General features: G+C 43.1%; 1 protein-coding gene across 1 annotated transcript in view; it reads left to right on the plus strand.

Moving 5' to 3' along the window:
• The window catches only part of PKD1L3 (polycystin 1 like 3, transient receptor potential channel interacting), an 88,500-nt gene that overhangs the window by 42,637 nt on the left and 26,102 nt on the right, over window positions 1-19,761 (plus strand). The window contains 7 exon segments of the mRNA XM_026456486.1: window positions 3,144-3,290; window positions 12,542-12,738; window positions 13,780-13,979; window positions 15,154-15,334; window positions 16,702-16,894; window positions 16,995-17,229; window positions 19,381-19,480. Of these exon segments, the coding sequence (XP_026312271.1) occupies window positions 3,144-3,290; window positions 12,542-12,738; window positions 13,780-13,979; window positions 15,154-15,334; window positions 16,702-16,894; window positions 16,995-17,229; window positions 19,381-19,480 (1,253 nt within the window).

A 19,761-nucleotide genomic window follows, 5' to 3' on the forward strand; every position in this document is an offset into this window, starting at 1 on the left:
CCCAAGTAGCTGGGACTGCAGGCACCTGCCACCACGCCCAGCTAATTTTTTGTATTTTTAGTAGAGACAGGGTTTCACCGTGTTAGCCAGGATGGTCTTGGCCTTCTGACCTCATGATCTGCCTGCCTTGGCCTTCCAAAGTGCTGGGATTACAGGTGTGAGCCACCACACCTGGCCAATAAATTATCGTAGTTATCTCCAGGTAGCAGGATTATAAATTTTTTAAATGTTCTTTGGTGTACTTTTAGGTATTTTGAAAAAATTGAATGATGGATGTTATTTTATAATCATAGCAAAATAATTTGACAATTTAACTCTTTTAGAGGAAGCACCCAAAGAAATTTACATCAATGTAATATTTTCTACTTTTCTCACAATTTCTTACCACTGGTTTATATCAATCCTAATTCTATATGTAGTCTTTGATTATAATTCTATTATTTTTTAGCTCACAGTGATTTCATGCTCCTCAAGGATAAAGATACTGTCTTACTAATATTCTATTCTCAGCAGCTAGAACAGTGCCAAGATTATAGAGGAACGGGATAAATACTTGTTACAATTAATAATTATAATTAATATTATAACTATAAGTATTCGTTACAATTAAATTCTCAGGATTATGTGTCACCTCTAGAGCTTCCTATCAGGTATTATGGCTCTTTTTTTTGTTGTTTTGTTTGAGACAGTGTCTGGTGCTGTCACCCAGGCTGGGGTGCAGTGGTGCAATCTCAGTTCACTGCAACTTGTGCCTCCCAAGTTGAAGTGATTCTCGTGCCTCAGACTCCCGAGTACTTGAGACTACAGGCGTGCACCACTACACCCAGCTAATATTTGTGTTTTTAGTAGAGATAGGGTTTCACTGTGTTGGCCAGGCTGGTCTCAAACTCCTGGCCTCAAGCAATGCACCCACCTCAGTCTCCCAGAGTGTTGGGATTACAGGCGTGAGTCATTGCACCCTGCCCTTAAAGCTCTTTTGAAGGCATTCTCTAGTCACCGTTTGATTTTCTTCTCATTTATGTTTTCTTCATTGTTGTTTGAGGCAGGGTCCTACCCTGTTGCCCAGACTGGAGTGCAGTAACATGATTATGGCTCACCACAGCTTTGACCTCCTAGGTTCAAATGATCCTCCCACATCAGCCTCCCAAGGAGCTGGGACCTCAGGTCCACGTCACCACACCTGGCTAATTTTTCTTTTTTTTTTTTTTTTTTTTTTTTTTTTATAGAGATGGGGTCTCCTTGTGTTGCCCAGGCCAGTCTCAAACTTGTGGGCTCTAGCGATCCTCCTACTTTGGCCTCCCGAAGTGCTGGGATTGCAGGTGTGAACCACTGCACCTGGCCTGTTTTTATGTTTTTAATTGCAAACATTATATGTGTTTTAATGCAGAAAACTTGGAAAGCACAGAAAAGCAAAAGAATCACCTCCCATAAAAAAGACTGCCAGTCCTTTTCTTTTTTTTTTTTTTTTTTTTTAGCAAATGACAATTTTTTCCATAATATTTCTGCTAATCCTAGTGAATGTCTCAACTAGACTTTCCTAACACTCACTTTAGATTCTCTACTTTTTCTTCTATTTGAAAGAATATAAGAGTAAAAGTTACACTGGACACACAAAAAGCCTGGGAATAGTTTCTCACCAATCAGAAAATAAATATTTTCTTCTTTATTTTGTTTTATTCTGCTTTTATTATACTTTGCTTTTATTTTCTTATTTTCCGAGACAAGGTCTGGCTCTGTCACCCAGGCTGGAGTGCAGTGGCGTGATCACAGCTCACTGCAACCTCTGTCTCCTGGGCTCAAGTGATCCTCCCACCTCAGCCTCCTGAGTAGTTGGGACCACAAGCATGCACCACCATGCCTGGCTAATTTTTGTATTTTTTTTTAATAGAAATGGGGTTTCACCACATTGCCCAGGCTAGTCTCAAATTCCTGAGCATGAGCAATCCACCCATCTCAGCTCCCAAAGTGCTGGGATTACAGGCAGGAGTCGGCACCCCTGGCCCATACTTTGCTTTTAAGTGAAAGCTTTATATGTATAAAATGCACTCTCTGGTTGAATCAAATGCAACTTAGTCACCTGTTGTTTTATAAACTGCTTCAATGAGACAGTCCCCAGAAATACTTTAGGTTTAAAGGAGTCTATATTCCCAACACAGAAAATAACTTTCAACTAAAATTAAGATTTTGACAAGAGAAATTTAAGTGGTTTCATGACACTAAACACAGACCCTTGGGGAAAATAACATCATTCCAGTAAAGGAGGAGGTTTGCTGACTAGTTGTGAGGTGAAATCAAATAGGTTGTACAAACAGGTGCCCCAGAGGACAAGTGTGTAAACGGCTGAAGTTAGTGGAGAAGTTAGTGATAAAACACTGTGGTTGGGAAAAGGATGAACTCTCAGGGCCTGTGGCTCTGTGACGTGGAGATGAGGCCTGTGACGTGGAGATGAGGCTAAGTAGAGCGAGAAGTCATTAATGTAAACGTTAAAGACTACACCCCATTTATACCCCGATGATGAAAGAGAGGCAGATGGGATATTTGAAAAGGTGGCAAGCCACTGTCACGTGGGACAGAGAAAGGTTATAAAAAGTATATATACATACTGAGCTATTCATAGGTGAGAAAGGTTTGCAGTCTAGTGTCTAGTACATGAACTCCCTTAGAAGTTGGGAAGGGAAAGATAAGATCTACTCTCGTTTCTTTGTTTTTATTTTTCAAGACAGAGTCTCAGTCTGTCACCCAAGCTAGAATGCTGTGGTGCAATTTCAGCTCACTGCAGCCTTGACCTCCCGGGCTCAAACAATCCTTCCACCTCAGCCTCCCAAGTAACTAAGGACTACAGGCACACACCACCACGCCCAGCTAATTTTTATATATTTTTGTAGAGATGGGATTTTGCCATGTCGCCCAAGCTGTGCTCAAACACCTGCACTCAAGCAATCCACCTGCGTCAGCCTCCCAAAGTGCTGAGATTACAGGCGCGCGCCACCATGTCTGGCCTCAACTTTCCTTCCTTTCTTTAGTTCTTGCCTTGTAATGAAACATTTACTTGGACAGTTTACTAATGGTCCGAGATTACGTCTTACTACAAACAACTGCTTCAAGCCCACCTCCCTAATGTGAGTATCTTCATTTTACTATAGGTATGTCAGCCAGGTAATTGTCTGTGACATGGCAGTGAAGAGGAAGTGGCATTTCCTGTGTAATTGCTGGCTGGCTGTGGACCTTGGAGACTGTGAGCTTGACCGGGTCTTCATCCCAGTTTCAAAGAGAGAGCTCTTTTCCTTTAGGTACTGTTGGAAAATTACTATTAACAGTGAATATTGATGTTCACTATTAATTGAATTGTTCACTGTTGAATTGTTTTTAATGCAAATTAACATTTTATTAATACATTATTTCAAACATACGTAAGCTTTACTGTTGTGGTTGTAAATAGTGTAACCATTACCTTAAAAATCAGAAGGAAAACAAAAAGACATTTGCAGTATAAAAGTTATAAATATTGCCCTTATTTTCTGAAACTGTTTACCTAGAGAATCATTTATAAATAATTTACTAAGATACATAGGAATAAAACAATCACTCAGATCAATAGACTATAAAAAGGATACCACTACTTCTATTTATGAGAATAAAATATTAAAATTAAGGAAAGCATGAGAGGGCTTCAGCTGATTTTCAAAGACACTAGTAAACTGGCCGGGCACTGTGGCTCACGCCTGCAATCCCTGCACTTTGGGAGGCCAAGGCAGGCAGATCACTTGAGGTCAGGAGTTCAAGACCAGCCTAGCCAATACGGCAAAACCCTGTCTCTACTAAAAATACAACAGTTAGCCAGGCGTGGTGGTGTGCACCTGTGATCCCAGCTACTCAGGAGGCTGAGGCAGGAGAATTGCTTGAACCTGGGAGGTGGAGGTTGCAGTGAGCTGAGATTGTCACTGGGCGAGGAAGTGAAACTCCATCTCAAAACATACAAAGATACAAGTAAACCAAAATAATTCAAGCAATGTGGTACTGGTGAATTCACAGACAGACCAGAACAGTATAATGTGCGTATCGACTTCTGCATCTTTCTAGGTATCCATGTATCTTTCTATGTCTCCTGCATGCTAAAGATGAGAATATGCCTAGGAGAATATACCTCTGCTATCTGACATTCTTCTTATCTTCAGCTTTCTGGTTCAATATTAGGGCTCTCAGCTTTTTCCTCATGGGAACAAGATGTCACTTTTCCTCATGGGAACAAGATGATTGCAAGAGGCCCAAACGTCATGTCCTGGCCGGGCATGATGGCTCACACCTGTGAACCCAGCACTTTGGGAGGCCGAGGTGGGCAAATCACTTGAGGCCAGGAGTTTGAGACCAGCCTGGCCAACATAGCAAAACCCTATCTCTACCGAAAGTACGAAAATTAGCCAGACATGGTAGCATGAGACTGTAGTCCCAGCTACTTGGGAGGCTGAGTCAGAAGAGTGGCTTGAACCCGGAAGCGGAAGTTGAAGTGAGCCAAGATAGAGCCACTGCGCTCCAGCCTCAGCGACAGAGAGAGACCCTGTCTCAAAACAACAAAACCAACCAACAAACACCATGTCCTTACATTAAACTGCCTAAAGGCAAAAAACATGGAGCTGTTTCTTCTGCGACCTGACTCCTATCCCGATCTTGTGTGATTGAGTAGTTAGGATGTCCAGAACAGCAAGAAATGTCTATTTCTTTATTAAGATCTGCTCCAATGACAATTGCTGCATAACAAATTGCTCCCAAAACTGAGTGGATTAAAACAACCATTTTACTTTTCTCCTGGTTTTGTGGGTCAGAAATTCAGTAAGGCCAGGGGTGGTGAGTTTTCCCTCGGGCTCTTTCATCCTGGCTGGGTCTGTAAGCTCCTGTTAGATTTCCAAAAATGATTCGCTCACAAGGTCAGCAGGGGGCGCTGGCTGTCAACTGAGAGCTTATCTGTGGCTGTCAACAAAGCACCTACGCATGGCTCCAGCCTCAGGAGAGCGGCCTTTTTCATAGGGTGGCTGTCTCCCTCCAGAATGGGCAGTTCAACAGAGCTAAGTAGGGGCTTCGGCCTTTTACGTCCTAACTTTGAAAATCAGATTCAAGGGGAAGGGCTGGGTACGGTGACTCACTCCTGTAATCCCAACACTTTGGGAGGCTGAGGTGGGCAGATCACCTGAGGTCAGGAGTTTGAGCTCAGCCTGGCCAACATGGTGAATCCCCTTATCTACCAAAAATACAAAAATTAGCCGTGCGCAGTGATGCACGCCTATGGTCCCAGCTACTGGGGAGACTGAAGCACGAAAATCACTTGAACCCAGCAGGTCGAGGCTGCAATAAGCTGAGATCGTGCCACTGCACGCCAGCCTGTGCAAAGGAGCAAAGATTCCATCTCAAAACAAATAAGTCTTGAAACTAAAAATCAGGGACTCTCAGCAAGTAAGAAGTGGGAAAAAAAAAAAAAGAGTTCCTGTCTCCAAAACAAATATATATTTTAAATTGTGTGTTGCTTGCGTATAGGAATAAACTGGCAGAAATTTTCTCTGCTTTATGAAAACTTAAGGAGTAGTGAATACTATTTCCCCTCCCTGGACCTGATGCAGTTCTAGGTTTTGTTTTGTTTTGTTTTGATTTTTGAGATAGGGTCTCATTATGTTGCCCAAGCTGGTCCCAAACACCTAGGCCCAAGCGGTCCTGCCACCTCAGCTTCCTGAGTAGCTAGGATTACAGGCATACACCATTGCATCCAAAGTTCTAGTATTTTTAAAACATATATAGATATATTTATTCAAACATTTTTGTTGTTGAAATGTGATTTTTTATCTGTTTAATCTCTGTTTCCAATAGAGGAATGACTGAGTTTAATTCTCCTTCAGTTACATAAGTTTTTACCATACAGACATATTTTATATGTCTATTGGATATTTATTAGGAGCATTTAAGTGCATGTTATTTCTTCTGGAGACATGGGGTTTTTTTTTTATTATATAGATCTCACTTTGATCCTGTTGACACTTTGTATCTTAAATTCCATTTTATATTAACTAAAGAAAGTTGACATACTGATATTATTTCTATTGTTTGTTCTTATCTTTTTACTTTCAGCCTTTTTTATGGTTTTGCTTAGAGTTATGTCTTGCAAGCAACATATAACTGGATATTTACAAAACCAGATCTAATAATGTCTATCTTTTGATACATGACTTTACTATGTTTACATTAATTATGATTACTGATCCATTTGGACTTACTTTACCATATTGTTTTGCATTATTTGTTATAATCCATTCTCTTTACTTTCCACATTGTCAAATTGACAGGTTTTTTAAGGGTTTTTTTTTTAAGGGTTTTTTGTGGGTTTTTTAAGGTTCGTTGCCTCTTGTTGGTTGTTTTTTGAGATGAGGTCTTGCTCTGTCACCCAAGCTGGAGTGCTGTGGCATGATCACAGCTCACTGCAGTCTCAACCTCGCTGGCCTCAGGTGATCCTCCCACCTCAGCTTCCTGAGTAGCTGGGACTACAGGTGTGTGCCTCCATGCCTCGCTAATTTTAAAACTACTTTTTGTAGAAACAGGGTCTCACCGTGTTGCCCAGGCTAGTCTTGAATTCCTGGGCTCCAGTAATCTGCATGTCTTGGTCTCCCAAAGTGCTAGGATTACAGGTGTGAGCCACCATGCCTGACCACTTCTTGTATTTTTTAATCTTTGCTGGTTTAGAAACTATACATTGTATTTTTTTGCTGTTTCTCCTCTTCTTTTTCCACTTCCTGCTTCTGTTCCTCCTTTTACTTTTCTAATTCTTTTTATTGGTTACTTTTAATTTTTAACACGCTTTTTCTCTATATTAATTTTCTAAGAATGTTTCTTCTGCCGGAACATGACAAAGAATTAGCAATGCTAGGCCGGGCACGGTGGCTCAAGCCTGTAATCCCTGCACTTTGGGAGGTGGAGACGGGCGGATCGCACAAAAAAGGCTTTTCCTTTCATAATTCACAGTTAAATATATTAATAATATAGTAATTTCTCTGTTTATTCTAGTTTTCTGTATTCTTTGTTTTTTGTTTGGTTGGTTGGTTGGTTTTTGAGACGGAGTTTCGCTCTTATTGCCCAGGCTGGAGTATAATGGCACTATCTCAGCTCACCACAACCTCTGCCTCCCAGGTTCAAGTGATTCTCCTGCCTCAGCCTCCCGAGTAGCTGGGATTACAGACATGCACCACCACGCCCAGCTAATTTTGTATTTTTAGTAGAGATGGGGTTTCTCCGTGTTGGTCAGGCTGGTCTTAAACTCCTGACCTCAGGTGATACACCCGCCTTGGCCTCCCAAAGTGCTGGGATTACAGGTGAGGGCCACCACACCCAGCCTAGTTTTCTGTATTCTTTTTGTGGCGTGTTTTTTTTTGTTTTGTTTTGTTTTGGAGACAGGAGTCTTGCTCTGTCACCCAGGCTGGAGTGCAGTGGCACAGTCTCAGCTTACTACAACCTCCGCCTCCCAAGTTCAAGCAATTCTCCTTTCGCAGCCTCCCAAGTAGCTGGGATAACAGGCATATGCTGCCACGCCTGGCTAATTTTTTGTATTTTAGTAGAGATGGGGTTCCATTCTGTTGCCCAGGCTAGTCTCAAACTCCTGCTCTCAGGCAGTCTACACGCCTCACCCTCCCAAAGTGCTAAGATTACAGGCATGAGCCACCGTGCGCGACTTTTTTTTTTTTTCTTTTTTTTTCTTTTTTTTTTTTTGAGATGGAGTCTTGCTGTGTCACCCAGGCTGGAGTGCAGTGACATGATCTTGTCTCACTGCAACCTCCGCCTCCTGGATTCAAGCAATTCTCCTGCCTCAGCCTCCTGAGTAGCTGGATTACAGGTACCCACCACCACACCTGGCTAGTTTTTGTATTTTTAGTACAGATGGGTTTCACCATGTTGGCCAGGCTGGTCTCGAACTCCTGACCTCAAGGTGATCTGCTCACCTCAGCCTCCCAAAGTGCTGGAATTACAGGCGTGACCTACCACGTCCACCCAGTTTTCTGTATTTCTTATGGTTACTCTCGGCTTTTTTCTTCTTGTTGAAGTAGCTCTTTTAATAATTCTAATAAGAAGTGTGTGTCCATCTTTACTCTTGACTCATAGTTAGCTATTTAACGGGATAGAAATTTTTTGTTATTTTTCCTTTAACACTTTGAAGATTATAATACATTGTCTTCTGCCTGTGGAGCAGTTCCTAAGCAGAAACGCTGTGACAGCTATATGGCTGGCTGGCAACACTTCCATTTGACTTGTAAGAAGACAGTGAGCACAGGCGAATTTATCTTCATAATAGACTGACCCTTTAATAAAATGTCCTTTATCTCTAGTAATAATTCTTGTCTTGAAGTATATTTTGTCTTAGTATAGCCACTCCAGCCCTTTTTTGATTGTTGTTTACATGGAATACCTTTTTCCATCTTTTTAGTCCAGTGGCGTGATCTTGGCTCACTGCAACCTCCCGGGTTCAAGCAATTCTCCTGCCTTAGCCTCCCGAGTAGCTAGGACTACAGGCACGTGCCACCATGCCTGGGTAATTTTTGTGTTTTTATTAGAAATGGGGTTTGGTCATGTTTGCCAGGCTGGTCTCGATCTCCTGCCCTCAAATGATCCTCCCACTTTGGCCTCCCAAAGTGCTGAGATTATAGGCATGAGCTACCACTACCTGCCCATCCTTTTGATTTCAGTTCATTTGTATCTTCATATCTAAATTATGTCTCTTGTTGACAGAATACAGTTGGATTAGGCATTTTTTGGTCCATTCTGCCAATCTCTATCTTTTAATTTGTGAGTTTAACCTATTTACATTTGATATAATTACTAATAAGGTGAGGTTTGTATCTGCCATGTTGCTATTTGTTTTCTGTATGTATCGTATCTTTTTTGTTCCTCTGTTTCTTTATCATTGCCTTTTTTTTTTTTATCTCCATCACAAATGGGGTTCAACAGTTACCCACACCTACTGGCATAGAATCTCCCAGTGGACATCACTGCCTTCTCTGTGTTAAATGGATATTTTCCAGTCTACCATATTCTTTCGCCATATCTTTTACTATATCTTTTTAAATTAGTTTCTTTGTGCCTCCCCTGGGGATTATAATTAAAATTCTAATTTATGACAACCTAGCTGGATTACTATCAACTTAATTTCAGTAGTATACAAAAATTTCACTCTTGGCTGGGCGCGGTGGCTCAAGCCTGTAATCCCGGCACTTTGGGAGGCCGAGATGGGCGGATCACGAGGTCAGGAGATCAAGACCATCCTGGCTAACACGGTGAAACGCCGTTTCTACTAAAAAAAAATACAAAAAACTAGCTGGGCGTGGTGGCGGGCGCCTGTAGTCCCAGCTACTCAGGAGGCTGAGGCGGGAGAATGGTGTAAACCCGGGAGGCGGAGCTTGCAGTGAGCCAAGATCGCGCCACTGCACTCCAGCTTGGGCAACAGAGTGAGACACCGTCTGGAAAAAAAAAAAAAAAAAAATCACTCTTACAGCTCAGTTCCCTTCCTGCTCCTTTGTGCTACTGTTGTCATACAAATTACATCTTCATGTATTGTGCGTCCATAACATAGATTCATAATCACTGCTGCATGTAGTTATTTTTTAAGGCAGAAAAGTTGCAAGCTATATATTTATGTTATTAAATATATTAAAAATATGTTTACACTATTTTTACACTTTTTAAAGTTGTGGCAAAAACCATAACATTTACCATCTTAACATTTTTAAGCACTCAGTTCAGTAGTAGTATATGTATTCACGTTGTTGTGCAACAGAGCTCCAGAACTTTTTCACCTTGCAAAACTGAAACTCTACACCCATTGAATAACTTCCTGTTTCCTCTGCCTTCCAACACCTGGCAACTATTCTATTTCTGTACATTTCATTACTTCACATTCCTCATGTAAGCAGAAGCATACAGTATTTGTCTTTCTGTGACTACCTTATTTCATTTATCATAATATCCTCAGGGTTCATTCATGTTGTAATATGTGCAAGAATTTCCTTCCTTTTTGGGCCAGGTGCAGTGGCTCACACCCATCATCTCAGCACTTTGGGAGGCCAGGGCAGGTGGATCACCAGAGGTCAGGATTTCGAGACCAGTTTGGCCAACATGATGAAACTCCATCTCTAATAAAAACACAAAAATTAGCCAGGCATGGTTGTGGGTGCCTGTAATCCCAGCTACTTGGGTGGCTGACACAGGAGAATTGCTTGAACTTGGGAGGTGAAGGTTGCAGTGAGCCAAGATCGCGCCATTGCACTGCAGCCTAGGCGACAAGAGTGAAACTCCATCTAAAAAAAAAAAAATTCTTCCTTTTTAAAGCTAAGTGATGAGCTAGGTACAGTGGCTAACACCTGGAATCCCAGCACTTCGGGAGGTTGAGACAGGTGGATCACTTGAGCTCAGGAGTTTGGGACCAGCCTGGGCAACATGGCAAAACCCCATCGCTACAAAAATTAGCCAAAATTAGCCAGGTGTTATATTTAGTACATTCTCATGCTGCTATGGAGACATACCTAAGACTGGGTAATTTGTAAAGGAAAGATGTTTAATTCACTCACAGTTCAGCATGGTTTGGGAGGCCTCAGGAAACTTACAATCATGGCAGAAAGGGAAGTAAACAAACCCTTCTTCACATGGTAACAGCAAGGAGAATGAGTGCCCAGTGAAGTGGGGAGCACCTTATAAAACCATCAGGTCTTGTGAGAACTCGCTCACTATCACAAGAACAGGATGGGGGAAACCAACCCCATGATTCCGTTATCTCCACCTGGTTCCTCCCATGACAGAGGAGAGGATTTTGGGAACTACAATTCAAGATGAGATTTGGATGGGGATACAGCTAAAGTCTATTAGATGTGGTGGTGTGTACCTGTGGTCCCAGCTACTTGGGAGGCTGAGGTGGGAGGATCACTTGAGTCGGGGGATGGAGGTTGCAGTGAGCTAAGATCTCACCACTGCACTCCACTCCAACCTGAGTGACCCAGCAAGACCCTGTCTCAAAAACAAACAAAAAACTAAACTAAATGATATTCCATTGTGTGTGTTTATATACACCACATTTTTTGTTCATTTTTTAGATGGAGTCTTTCTCTGTAGCCCAGGCTAGAGTGCAGTGGTGCGATCTCCGCTCACCGCAACCTCTGCCTTCTGGGTCCCATTACATTAATTTCTTTTGGGCTGGATTATTATTTTCCCTCTCCCTCCCACTCCTCTCCCTACCACTGCACCTCCACACACACACATAGCATACCTCCCACCCCTTCCACCACAAACACCATCCCTGACTGGTTGTTACTGTTTTCATTCCAACCTTTCACATCTCTAGTCTAGAATTGAGCTTTATTATATGGAACTTTGGAGCTCCTATTTTTCAGTGAAATTAATGAAACTAGGAGTATTGCAGATCTTGTCATGAGTCTTGGATCTCTTGACTCAGTTGCCGGTCATGAAGCTGTCCTTTTTTTCCTCACCTCCTTACTATAAATATGTAGCCCTACAGAGGTGATTTTGTTCTGACGCATCCTTTCATGAGCTCCAGCCTCAACCCTAGCTTCCAGCAGTGAAGTTGGTTTTGTCCCGCCCTTTCCTGCACCCAGTGAAACATGTTGAGTTTCAGTTACCCTACAAAAGTCAAGCTCCCACTTTTGTACTACCTTCTTCCAGATCAGGAGCTCAGTAATCCTGTGGCTTCTACCTCATTCTCACCACCTTGTTTTCTCATTCTGCTTCTCTTCCTCAGAAAGGTTTATTTTGTGTTTAAGCCCAGCAAAGTCTTTTTGGTTTTTTCTTTTGAGATATTATTTATAGTGCCTCCATATTTGGAGTAGAGAAAGTGCTCAGTGTATGAATTTACCAAACTATTTTGAGCAGTAGTTTAATGTAAATTTTGAAGAGTAAAAGATTTATCAAAACTCTTATAAAGCTAAAACAACCATTTTTAATTTTAAACTCGCATACCGTATAAATTATCCTCAACAACCTTTTATCCTAAAATAACAAAAGAATCTTACATGGACACATTTGTGTGGTGGTAAAAGAATTTAAGGCCGGGCGCGGTGGCTCAAGCCTGTAATCCCAGCACTTTGGAAGGCCGAGGCGGGCGGATCACGAGGTCAGGAGATCGAGACCATCCTGGCTAACACTGTGAAACCCCGTCTCTACTAAAAAATACAAAAAACTAGCCGGGCGAGGTGGCAGGCGCCTGTAGTCCCAGCTACTCCGGATGCTGAGGCAGGAGAATGGCGTAAACCCGGGAGGCGGAGCTTGCAGTGAGCTGAGATCCGGCCACTGCACTCCAGCCTGGGCGACAGAGCGAGACTCCGTCTCAAAAAAAAAAAAAGAAAAAAGAATTTAAATAAAAGAATGACAATATCTGAAAGTTTATTCACAGAGGTGTTGAATAGAGGCTTGGGAGTTGTTACGTTGCTTGTTGCTGGGCAAATCACATCTTAAACTGGTGTACTTTCAGAATAAAATCTCATGTATTTCCTCTTCTAATTTCTCTTTTCAGACATCTGTTTTCCTCCATGATTGTAGAAAAGTTCACCCAGGATTATCTGTGGCTTTCAGTTGCAACTCGGCATCCCTGGAACCAGTTTACAAGGGTCCAACGGCTGTCTTGCTGCGTGACACTGCTACTCTGCAATATAGTCATCAATGTTATGTTCTGGAAGATAAACAGCACCACTGCCAAGAGAGATGAGCAATGTACGGATAAGCCCTGATGTGTGTTGTTTGTAGTAAGCAATCCTTTTTTTTTTTTTTTTTTTTTGGACAGGGTCTCACTCTGTTACCCAGGCTTGGTCTGGAACTCCTGGCCTCAAGTGATCCTCCTGCCTCAGCCTCCTGAAATGCTGGGATTACAAGCATGAGTCACCATACCTAGCCTACTGTGTAATACTTTTACTGTGCTCCATTGTCCTTACTTTCAGGGTTAGAAACAGAATCATGTTGTGTGATATGGTTTGGCTCTGTGTCCCCACCCAAATCTCACGTCCATGTGTAATCCCCCTGTATTGGGGGAGGGATTTGCTGGGAGGTGACTGGATCATGGGGGCAGTTTCTCCCATGCTTTTCCCATGATAGTGAGTGAGTTCTCATGAGATCTGATGGTTTAATTGCTTGAACTGAACCGCAGAGGTAGAGGTTGCAGTGAGCCAACATTGCGCCACTGCACTCCAGCATGGGTGACAAAGCAAAACTCCACCTCAGGGCGATAAAAACAGTGTGTGGCAATTCCCCCGTCACTCTTCTGCCGCTGTGCAAGATGCCTTGCTTTGTAAGGCATGTAAAGTGTAATGCCACGTAAGGTGCTTTGTAGTGCTTTGTAATGCTTTGTAATGCCATGTAAGGTGTCTTGCTTCCTCTTCACCTTCCGCCATGATTGTAAGTTTCCTGAGGCCTCCCCAGCCGTGAAGAACTGTGGGTCAATTAAACCTCTTCTCTTTATAAATTACCCAGTCTCAGGTAGTTCTTTATAGTAATGTGAAAAAAAGACTAATACATTGTGCCTTCATTTTTCTTCCACTGCCCTGACATTAGAATACTCGAACAAATGTTCTCGGTGTTCTCATTCATTAACAAATGAAGCAGTGTTAGGAACACAACATGGTCTTTACTGCCATGATAATTTTATCCCGAGATAAATGTAGTTAACTTCCTCAGTGAATAGTTAAACCTAGGAGAGGAATGACTTTGCGATTATGTTAATTGTTGACGATAAAAGTTGACGTCATGCTTTTCTTTCAGTGGGTCTATTTGCTGTGGCCTGGTCTGAGCTGCTGATCAGCATCCACACTGCTGTCATCCTCTTCCCCATCAATCTTGTCATTGGGCGGCTCTTCCCGTTGATTGAGCCACAGGAGACTCTGCCCCTCTTTCCTCCCATCCAGGCCTCCTGCCTCTCAGATGCTTCTGTTGAGCCTCTCTCTGCCGCAATGGTAGTTGAGGTAAGTTTGATATCAAATTTTATTTTATATTTTATTTTATTGCTTGCTTATTTGTTTTGAGATAGGATCTGGCTCTGTTCCACAGGCTGGAGAGTGCAGTGGTGCAACCTCAGCTCACTGTGGCAGCCTCAAACTCCCAGGCTCAAGCGATCCTCCCACCTCAGCCTCCCAAGTAGCTGGAACTACAGGCATGTGACACCATGTCTGGCTAATTTTGTTTTTTTTTTTTTTTTTTTTTTTTTTTTTTGTAGAGACAGGGTTTCACCATGTTGTCCAGGCTGGTCTCAAACCCTTGGGCTCAAGCCATCCTCCCACCTTGGCCTCCCAAAGTGCTGGGATTACAGGCGTGAGCCACCACACCTAGCCAGTATCAAATTTTACAGATAAATTATATGCTCCCGGCCGGGCATGGTAGCTCACACCTGTAATCCCAGCACTTTGGGAGGCCGAGGTGGGCAGATCACAAGGTCAGGAGATCGAGACCATCCTGGCTAACACGGTGAAACCCCGTCTCTACTAAAAAGATTTATAAAAAAAAAAAAAAAATTAGCCGGGTGTGGTGGCATGAGCCTGTAGTCCCAGCTACTCAGGAGGCTGAGCCAGGAGAATTGCTTGAACCCAGGAGGCAGAGGTTGCAGTGAGCCGAGATCGCGCCACTGCACTCCAACCTGGCGACAGAGCAAGACTCTGTCTCAAAAAAAAAAAAAAAAAAATTACATGCTCCCCTTCCCCACGCAGTGGAAGAGAACAGTGGGAAGAAGCTCATGGGAGGCTGTCAGGGTCCTGTTAACCTGTAATACATTTTTCCCAGTTCCTATGCCCTGAACTGTGATCAACCATATGCTTAGCTTTTACTCTTGATGGTTAAGTATTCTGAGAACTGAGAACTAAATGGGAGTGCATGGGCACTACTCTGGCCTTGCTTTAGTCTTTGATGTTTGATCAAATTGTCTCTATTTTCATTCTGTATTCTCTCATAAAACTGGTATTGAAGCTACCATGAGCTGTGAGGTGACTGCTTTCTGAAAAATTCAAGGAACATGAAAAATTGTGGTTCTACATGCTAAGCAAATCCCCTTCTGACTAAAGGAAACGGCCTTACCACCTGTAATTGCTACAAATCCTGGGTTAATGAAAAACAGGGTGATTTTTCTCATTTTGGTCCTACATTCAGGAATTAAAGGAAACTGTGAGATTCCTGCTCAGAAGAAATACATACCTACTCTCCAAGTGTGAGCAGCCGCCATGGAGTTCTTGTGACATTACTAAGCTGGTGAAACTTTTATCCAGCCTCATATCGTCTCACTTGGAGGGTCAAAGGTGTCATCAGCAGGCAGAGCGCCACTGGGCACGTGGTAAACTTCAGCAGATTTCAGTAACAATCTTCCATCTGCCTCCCACTCCCTTGCATGTCTCTTACTTTCTTACTCATTCATAACCGACAGGCCTGATACAACCTTCTGGTTGTTTTAATTTCCTTAAGCTTCTAATATAGAGTTGATAGCTTTGTTCCCCTTGATGATTTGTAGACATTCTGTCTCTATCTGGTGATACAAAGTACAGGATTAAGTAAAACACACAAGCCAGGCATGGTGACTCACGCCTGTAATCTCAGCACTTTGAGAGGCCAAGGTGGGTGGATTACCTGAAGTAAGGAGATGAGGGCCAGCCTGGCCAACATGGCGAAACCCTGTCTCTACTGAAAATACAAAAATGAGCTGGGCGTGGTGGCACACACCTGTAATCCCAGCTACTGGGGAGGCTGAGGCAGGAGAATTGCTTGAACCCGGGAGGCAGAGGTTGCAGTGAGCTGAGATCGGGCCACTACACTCCAGCCTGGGCAACATAGTCAGACTCTGTCTCAGGGAAAAAAGAAGAAATCACAGGTTGGGCAGGGTGGCTCACACCTGTAATCACAGCATTTTGGGAGGCCGAGGCTTGCAATCACCTGAGGTCAGGAGTTCAAAACCAGCCTGATGATGTGATGAAACCCTGTCTCTACTGTAAATACAAAAATTAGCAGAGGGTGGTGGCACATGCCTATAATCCCAGCTACTAGAGAGGCTGAGGCAGGAGAATCAGTTGAACCCGGGAAGTGGAGGTTGCAATGAACCAATATTGTGCCACTACACTCAGCCTGGGCGACAGAGCAAGACTCCATCTCAAAAAAAAAAAAAAAAAAAAAAAAAAAGACAGAAAAAATGTTTTCTGTATTAGACCCACATATCCTGTCTGCTTTGTCGAAGACTGTTGAAACTTGTCCTCCTTTTTCTTTTATGAGACGGTGAGATTATGGAATTTATGGATTCTCAAATATGGTTTGAGTCTCCTGGGCACTTACTAGTATAGGTCACATGTACTGCCATTCTGATGAAGAACTCAGTAAAGAGGTTTTAAAAGTCTTTAGATCAAAGCTTAGAATTTTACAATTGCTACAAATTCACCGACATCCTCAGAGAAGAGGGTAGTACTGCAAGGGGTTGGGTACAGTCCAATCTCTACTAGTGGGAAAATATAGCCTCAAATCAATCAATGAATTGTTTGTCTCTACCAGTAATTGCTCCTTATTGAAATCCACTTGTGGTGGGAGCTGCCCTGACTCAGGCTGGTTGCCCTGGCACTCGGGGAGGCGAGGCTACACGTTCGAGGCCAACCTGGTCAGCACTGATTAAAAAAAAAAAAAATCCACTTGTGAGAGTGTCAACTTGAAATATATTTTCAGTTGTTCCTGAAAACCACCATCATTTCTGCTGTTACCTGCGTAGAGTTCTGCAGAGGCTGAAATCTCACTTAGGCACGCTGGGTCTCACCCAGGGTCACCAGCCCTGTGACTTCCTAGATGCAGCCAGCCAACTTGAAAAACTCCAGGAACTCTTGGAAACACATGTTCTTCCCACAGAGCAAGAGCCATCCAGGTAATGCACCACACCAAGCCTTCTTCATCCCCTGTAATCTTCCTCATCCACTCTCTCAGCTGATGCATATGAGATTATTCCTTCAACTTTTGTGCTTCAGAGAAGTCACCAGTTTTGCCATCGTAAGCTCAGAAGAAGGAAAAAAGCTCATCTCTAATGGCCTGTCCAAATGGTTGACTGCAGTCTGCTGGCTCCTCCTAGGTCTCACTAGCCTGGCTTCAGCCTTTTTTACAGCACTTTATAGCTTGGAATTGAGCAAAGACCAAGCCACCAGCTGGATGATTTCAATGATTTTATCAGTGCTTCAAAACGTCTTCATCAGCCAGCCAGGAAAGGTATGTGCGGGACGGGAAGAACCTCTGGAGTTGCAGAAGTTAGGGACGCTGAGGTCCCTGGGTGTCAATCCAAGGTGCCTAGTGGTTTTGACAATGCAACATAACAGAAAATAAATAGGCAAACCAGGCTGGGTGCAGTGGCTCATGCATGTAATCCCAGCACCTTGGGACGCCAAGGCAGGCAGATTGCTTGAGTCCAGGTGTTTGAGACCAGCCTGGGCTACATGATGAAACTCCAAGTCTACAAAAATTAGAAATAATTAGCCAGACATGGTGGTGTGCTCCTGGAGTTCCAGCTGCTTGGGAGTCTAAGGTGGGAGGATGGCTTGGCCCAGAGGTTGAGGCTGCAGTAAGCTGTGATTGTGCCACTGCACTCCAGCCTAGGTGACAGAGCAAGACCTTGTCTCAAAACTAAAAAACAAAAAGAAAAAGGCAAACTGACATTTGTTAGGGATACGTGAAATTCACGACAGAAAAAACTAAGAAGTATGGCAGAAAAGGATTGAGGAGCGAAGAGGACAGTAACACATCAACAACCCAAACCACTTTGAAAAAATAACAAAAAACTTAAAATGTTTTTAATTAAGAAAAATGTCAAACCTACACAAAAGTGTGAAGACTAGTATAATGCATTCTAAAGTCCCACCACTCAGCTTCAACAATAACCATCTCGTGGCCATTCTTGTTTCATCTGTTATTTGGGGGAAAAATATCAGACTTCATATCATTTTATCCATTTCATGTATTTCAGACTTTATATTTCTAAAATATATGGACTGTTCCTTCTAAAACATAAATATAAATACAAAGGGACAGCCTGAGGGAATTTTGGGGGTGATGAAACTACTTGGTATCTTGACTGTAGTGGTGGATATACAACTCTAAGTATTAATCAACACTCATGGAATTATACACCAAAAAGCGAACTTTTTTTAACTATATGTAAGTTAAGATATAAATTTTTTAAAGCAAAACCTGTGATTGCAGTGGCCAAAACACATGTAAGAAATTCAGCTTCGCTAGTCCAATAAAACTATCATATTGCATTTTTGTTTTAATAATGGCAAAGAAAAATAATAATGCACAGTAATGCCAAGGAAATGAACAGCCAGTCCTGGTTAAGGAAAATCTGGCAATATATAATGACAACCTGCAAATTCTGCATCCTTTTGCTAGAGAGGTTTCACATCTAGGGATCCATCTCCAGAAAATCCATAGTGGCCAGGAGCAGTGGCTCACGCTTGTAATCTTAGTACTTTGGGAGGCCAAGGCGGGCAGATCACTTGAGGTTGGGATTTCAAGACCACCCTGGTCAACACGGTGAAACCCTGTCTCTATTAAGAATACAGAAATCCCAGGCCAGGTGTGGTGGCTCATGCCTGTAATCCTAGCACTTCAGGAGGCCGAGGTAGGCAGATTACCTGAGGTCAGGAGTTCGAGACCAGCCTGGCCAACATTGCAAAACCCTGTCTTTACTAAAAATACAAAAATCAGCCAGGTGTGGTGGTGAGTGCCTGTAATCCCAGCTACTCAGGAGGCTGAGGCAGGGGAATCATTTGAACCCGGGAGGCGGAGGTTGCAGTGAGCCGAGATCGTGCCATTGTACTCCAGCCTGGGCAGCAGAGCAAGACTCTGTCTCAAAAAGTAATAATAAAATAAACTGGGTGTGGTATGCACCTGTAGTCCCAGCTACTTGGGAGGCTGAGGCAAGAGAATCACTTGAACCCAGGAAGCCGAGGTTGCAGTGAGCCGAGATTGCGCCACTGCATTCCAGCCTGGGTGACAGAGCGAGACTCCGTCTCAAAAAAAAAAAAAAAAAAAGTCTGAATTTTCATCAGAGGTCTTCCAAAGATACTGAGAGATGTTATTGAATAGACATCACAAATCATTTGATGGTAGCAGCTTCTCCAGCCAACCAGATTAAGAACTATAAGCAAAAAATATGAATATTAACATTATTTAGAGTCTGATAGCCCTTCTCCTGGTCCCCATCATTGTGCAAAAATTACTGTGAAATTAGTTGTTCATTAACATGAAGAGCCAAATAATTGAAGTTTTTCATGAGTGCCCACCTCTTCCTTTACATATGGTGTTATCTTCCTGGGTCTGTAACGTCTGCTCAAGATGTTCTCCTGTGATTCTCCTGCCCAGGTGGTCTTCTTCACATTCTTATACTCACTGATGATAAGCAGGATGCCACGGCTTAACAAAGAGAAGGAACAACAAACAAAGAGGATCTTGGCACTCTTGGGTAACTCAAGTAGTTCTAACAACTACCTAATTTTGAAAAAAGCAAATTAGATCAGTGGAACTCTGGCCACCTTGCCATACTTGATATCCCCCCTCCCCACTCCCCTCTCCCCCTCCCCCTCCCCCTTTCCTCCTTTTCCCCTCCCCCTTTCCCCCTCCCCCTTCCCCCTTTCCCCCTCTCCCTCTCCACCTTTCCCCCTCCCCCTCCCCCCTTTGCCCCTCCCCCTCTACCCCTTTCCCTCTCCCCCTCTCCCCCTCTCCCTCCCCCTTTTCCCCCCTCCC

This window comes from Piliocolobus tephrosceles, chromosome 17 (assembly GCF_002776525.5).
Source record: "Piliocolobus tephrosceles isolate RC106 chromosome 17, ASM277652v3, whole genome shotgun sequence".
In the NCBI taxonomy this organism is placed as follows: domain Eukaryota; kingdom Metazoa; phylum Chordata; class Mammalia; order Primates; family Cercopithecidae; genus Piliocolobus; species Piliocolobus tephrosceles.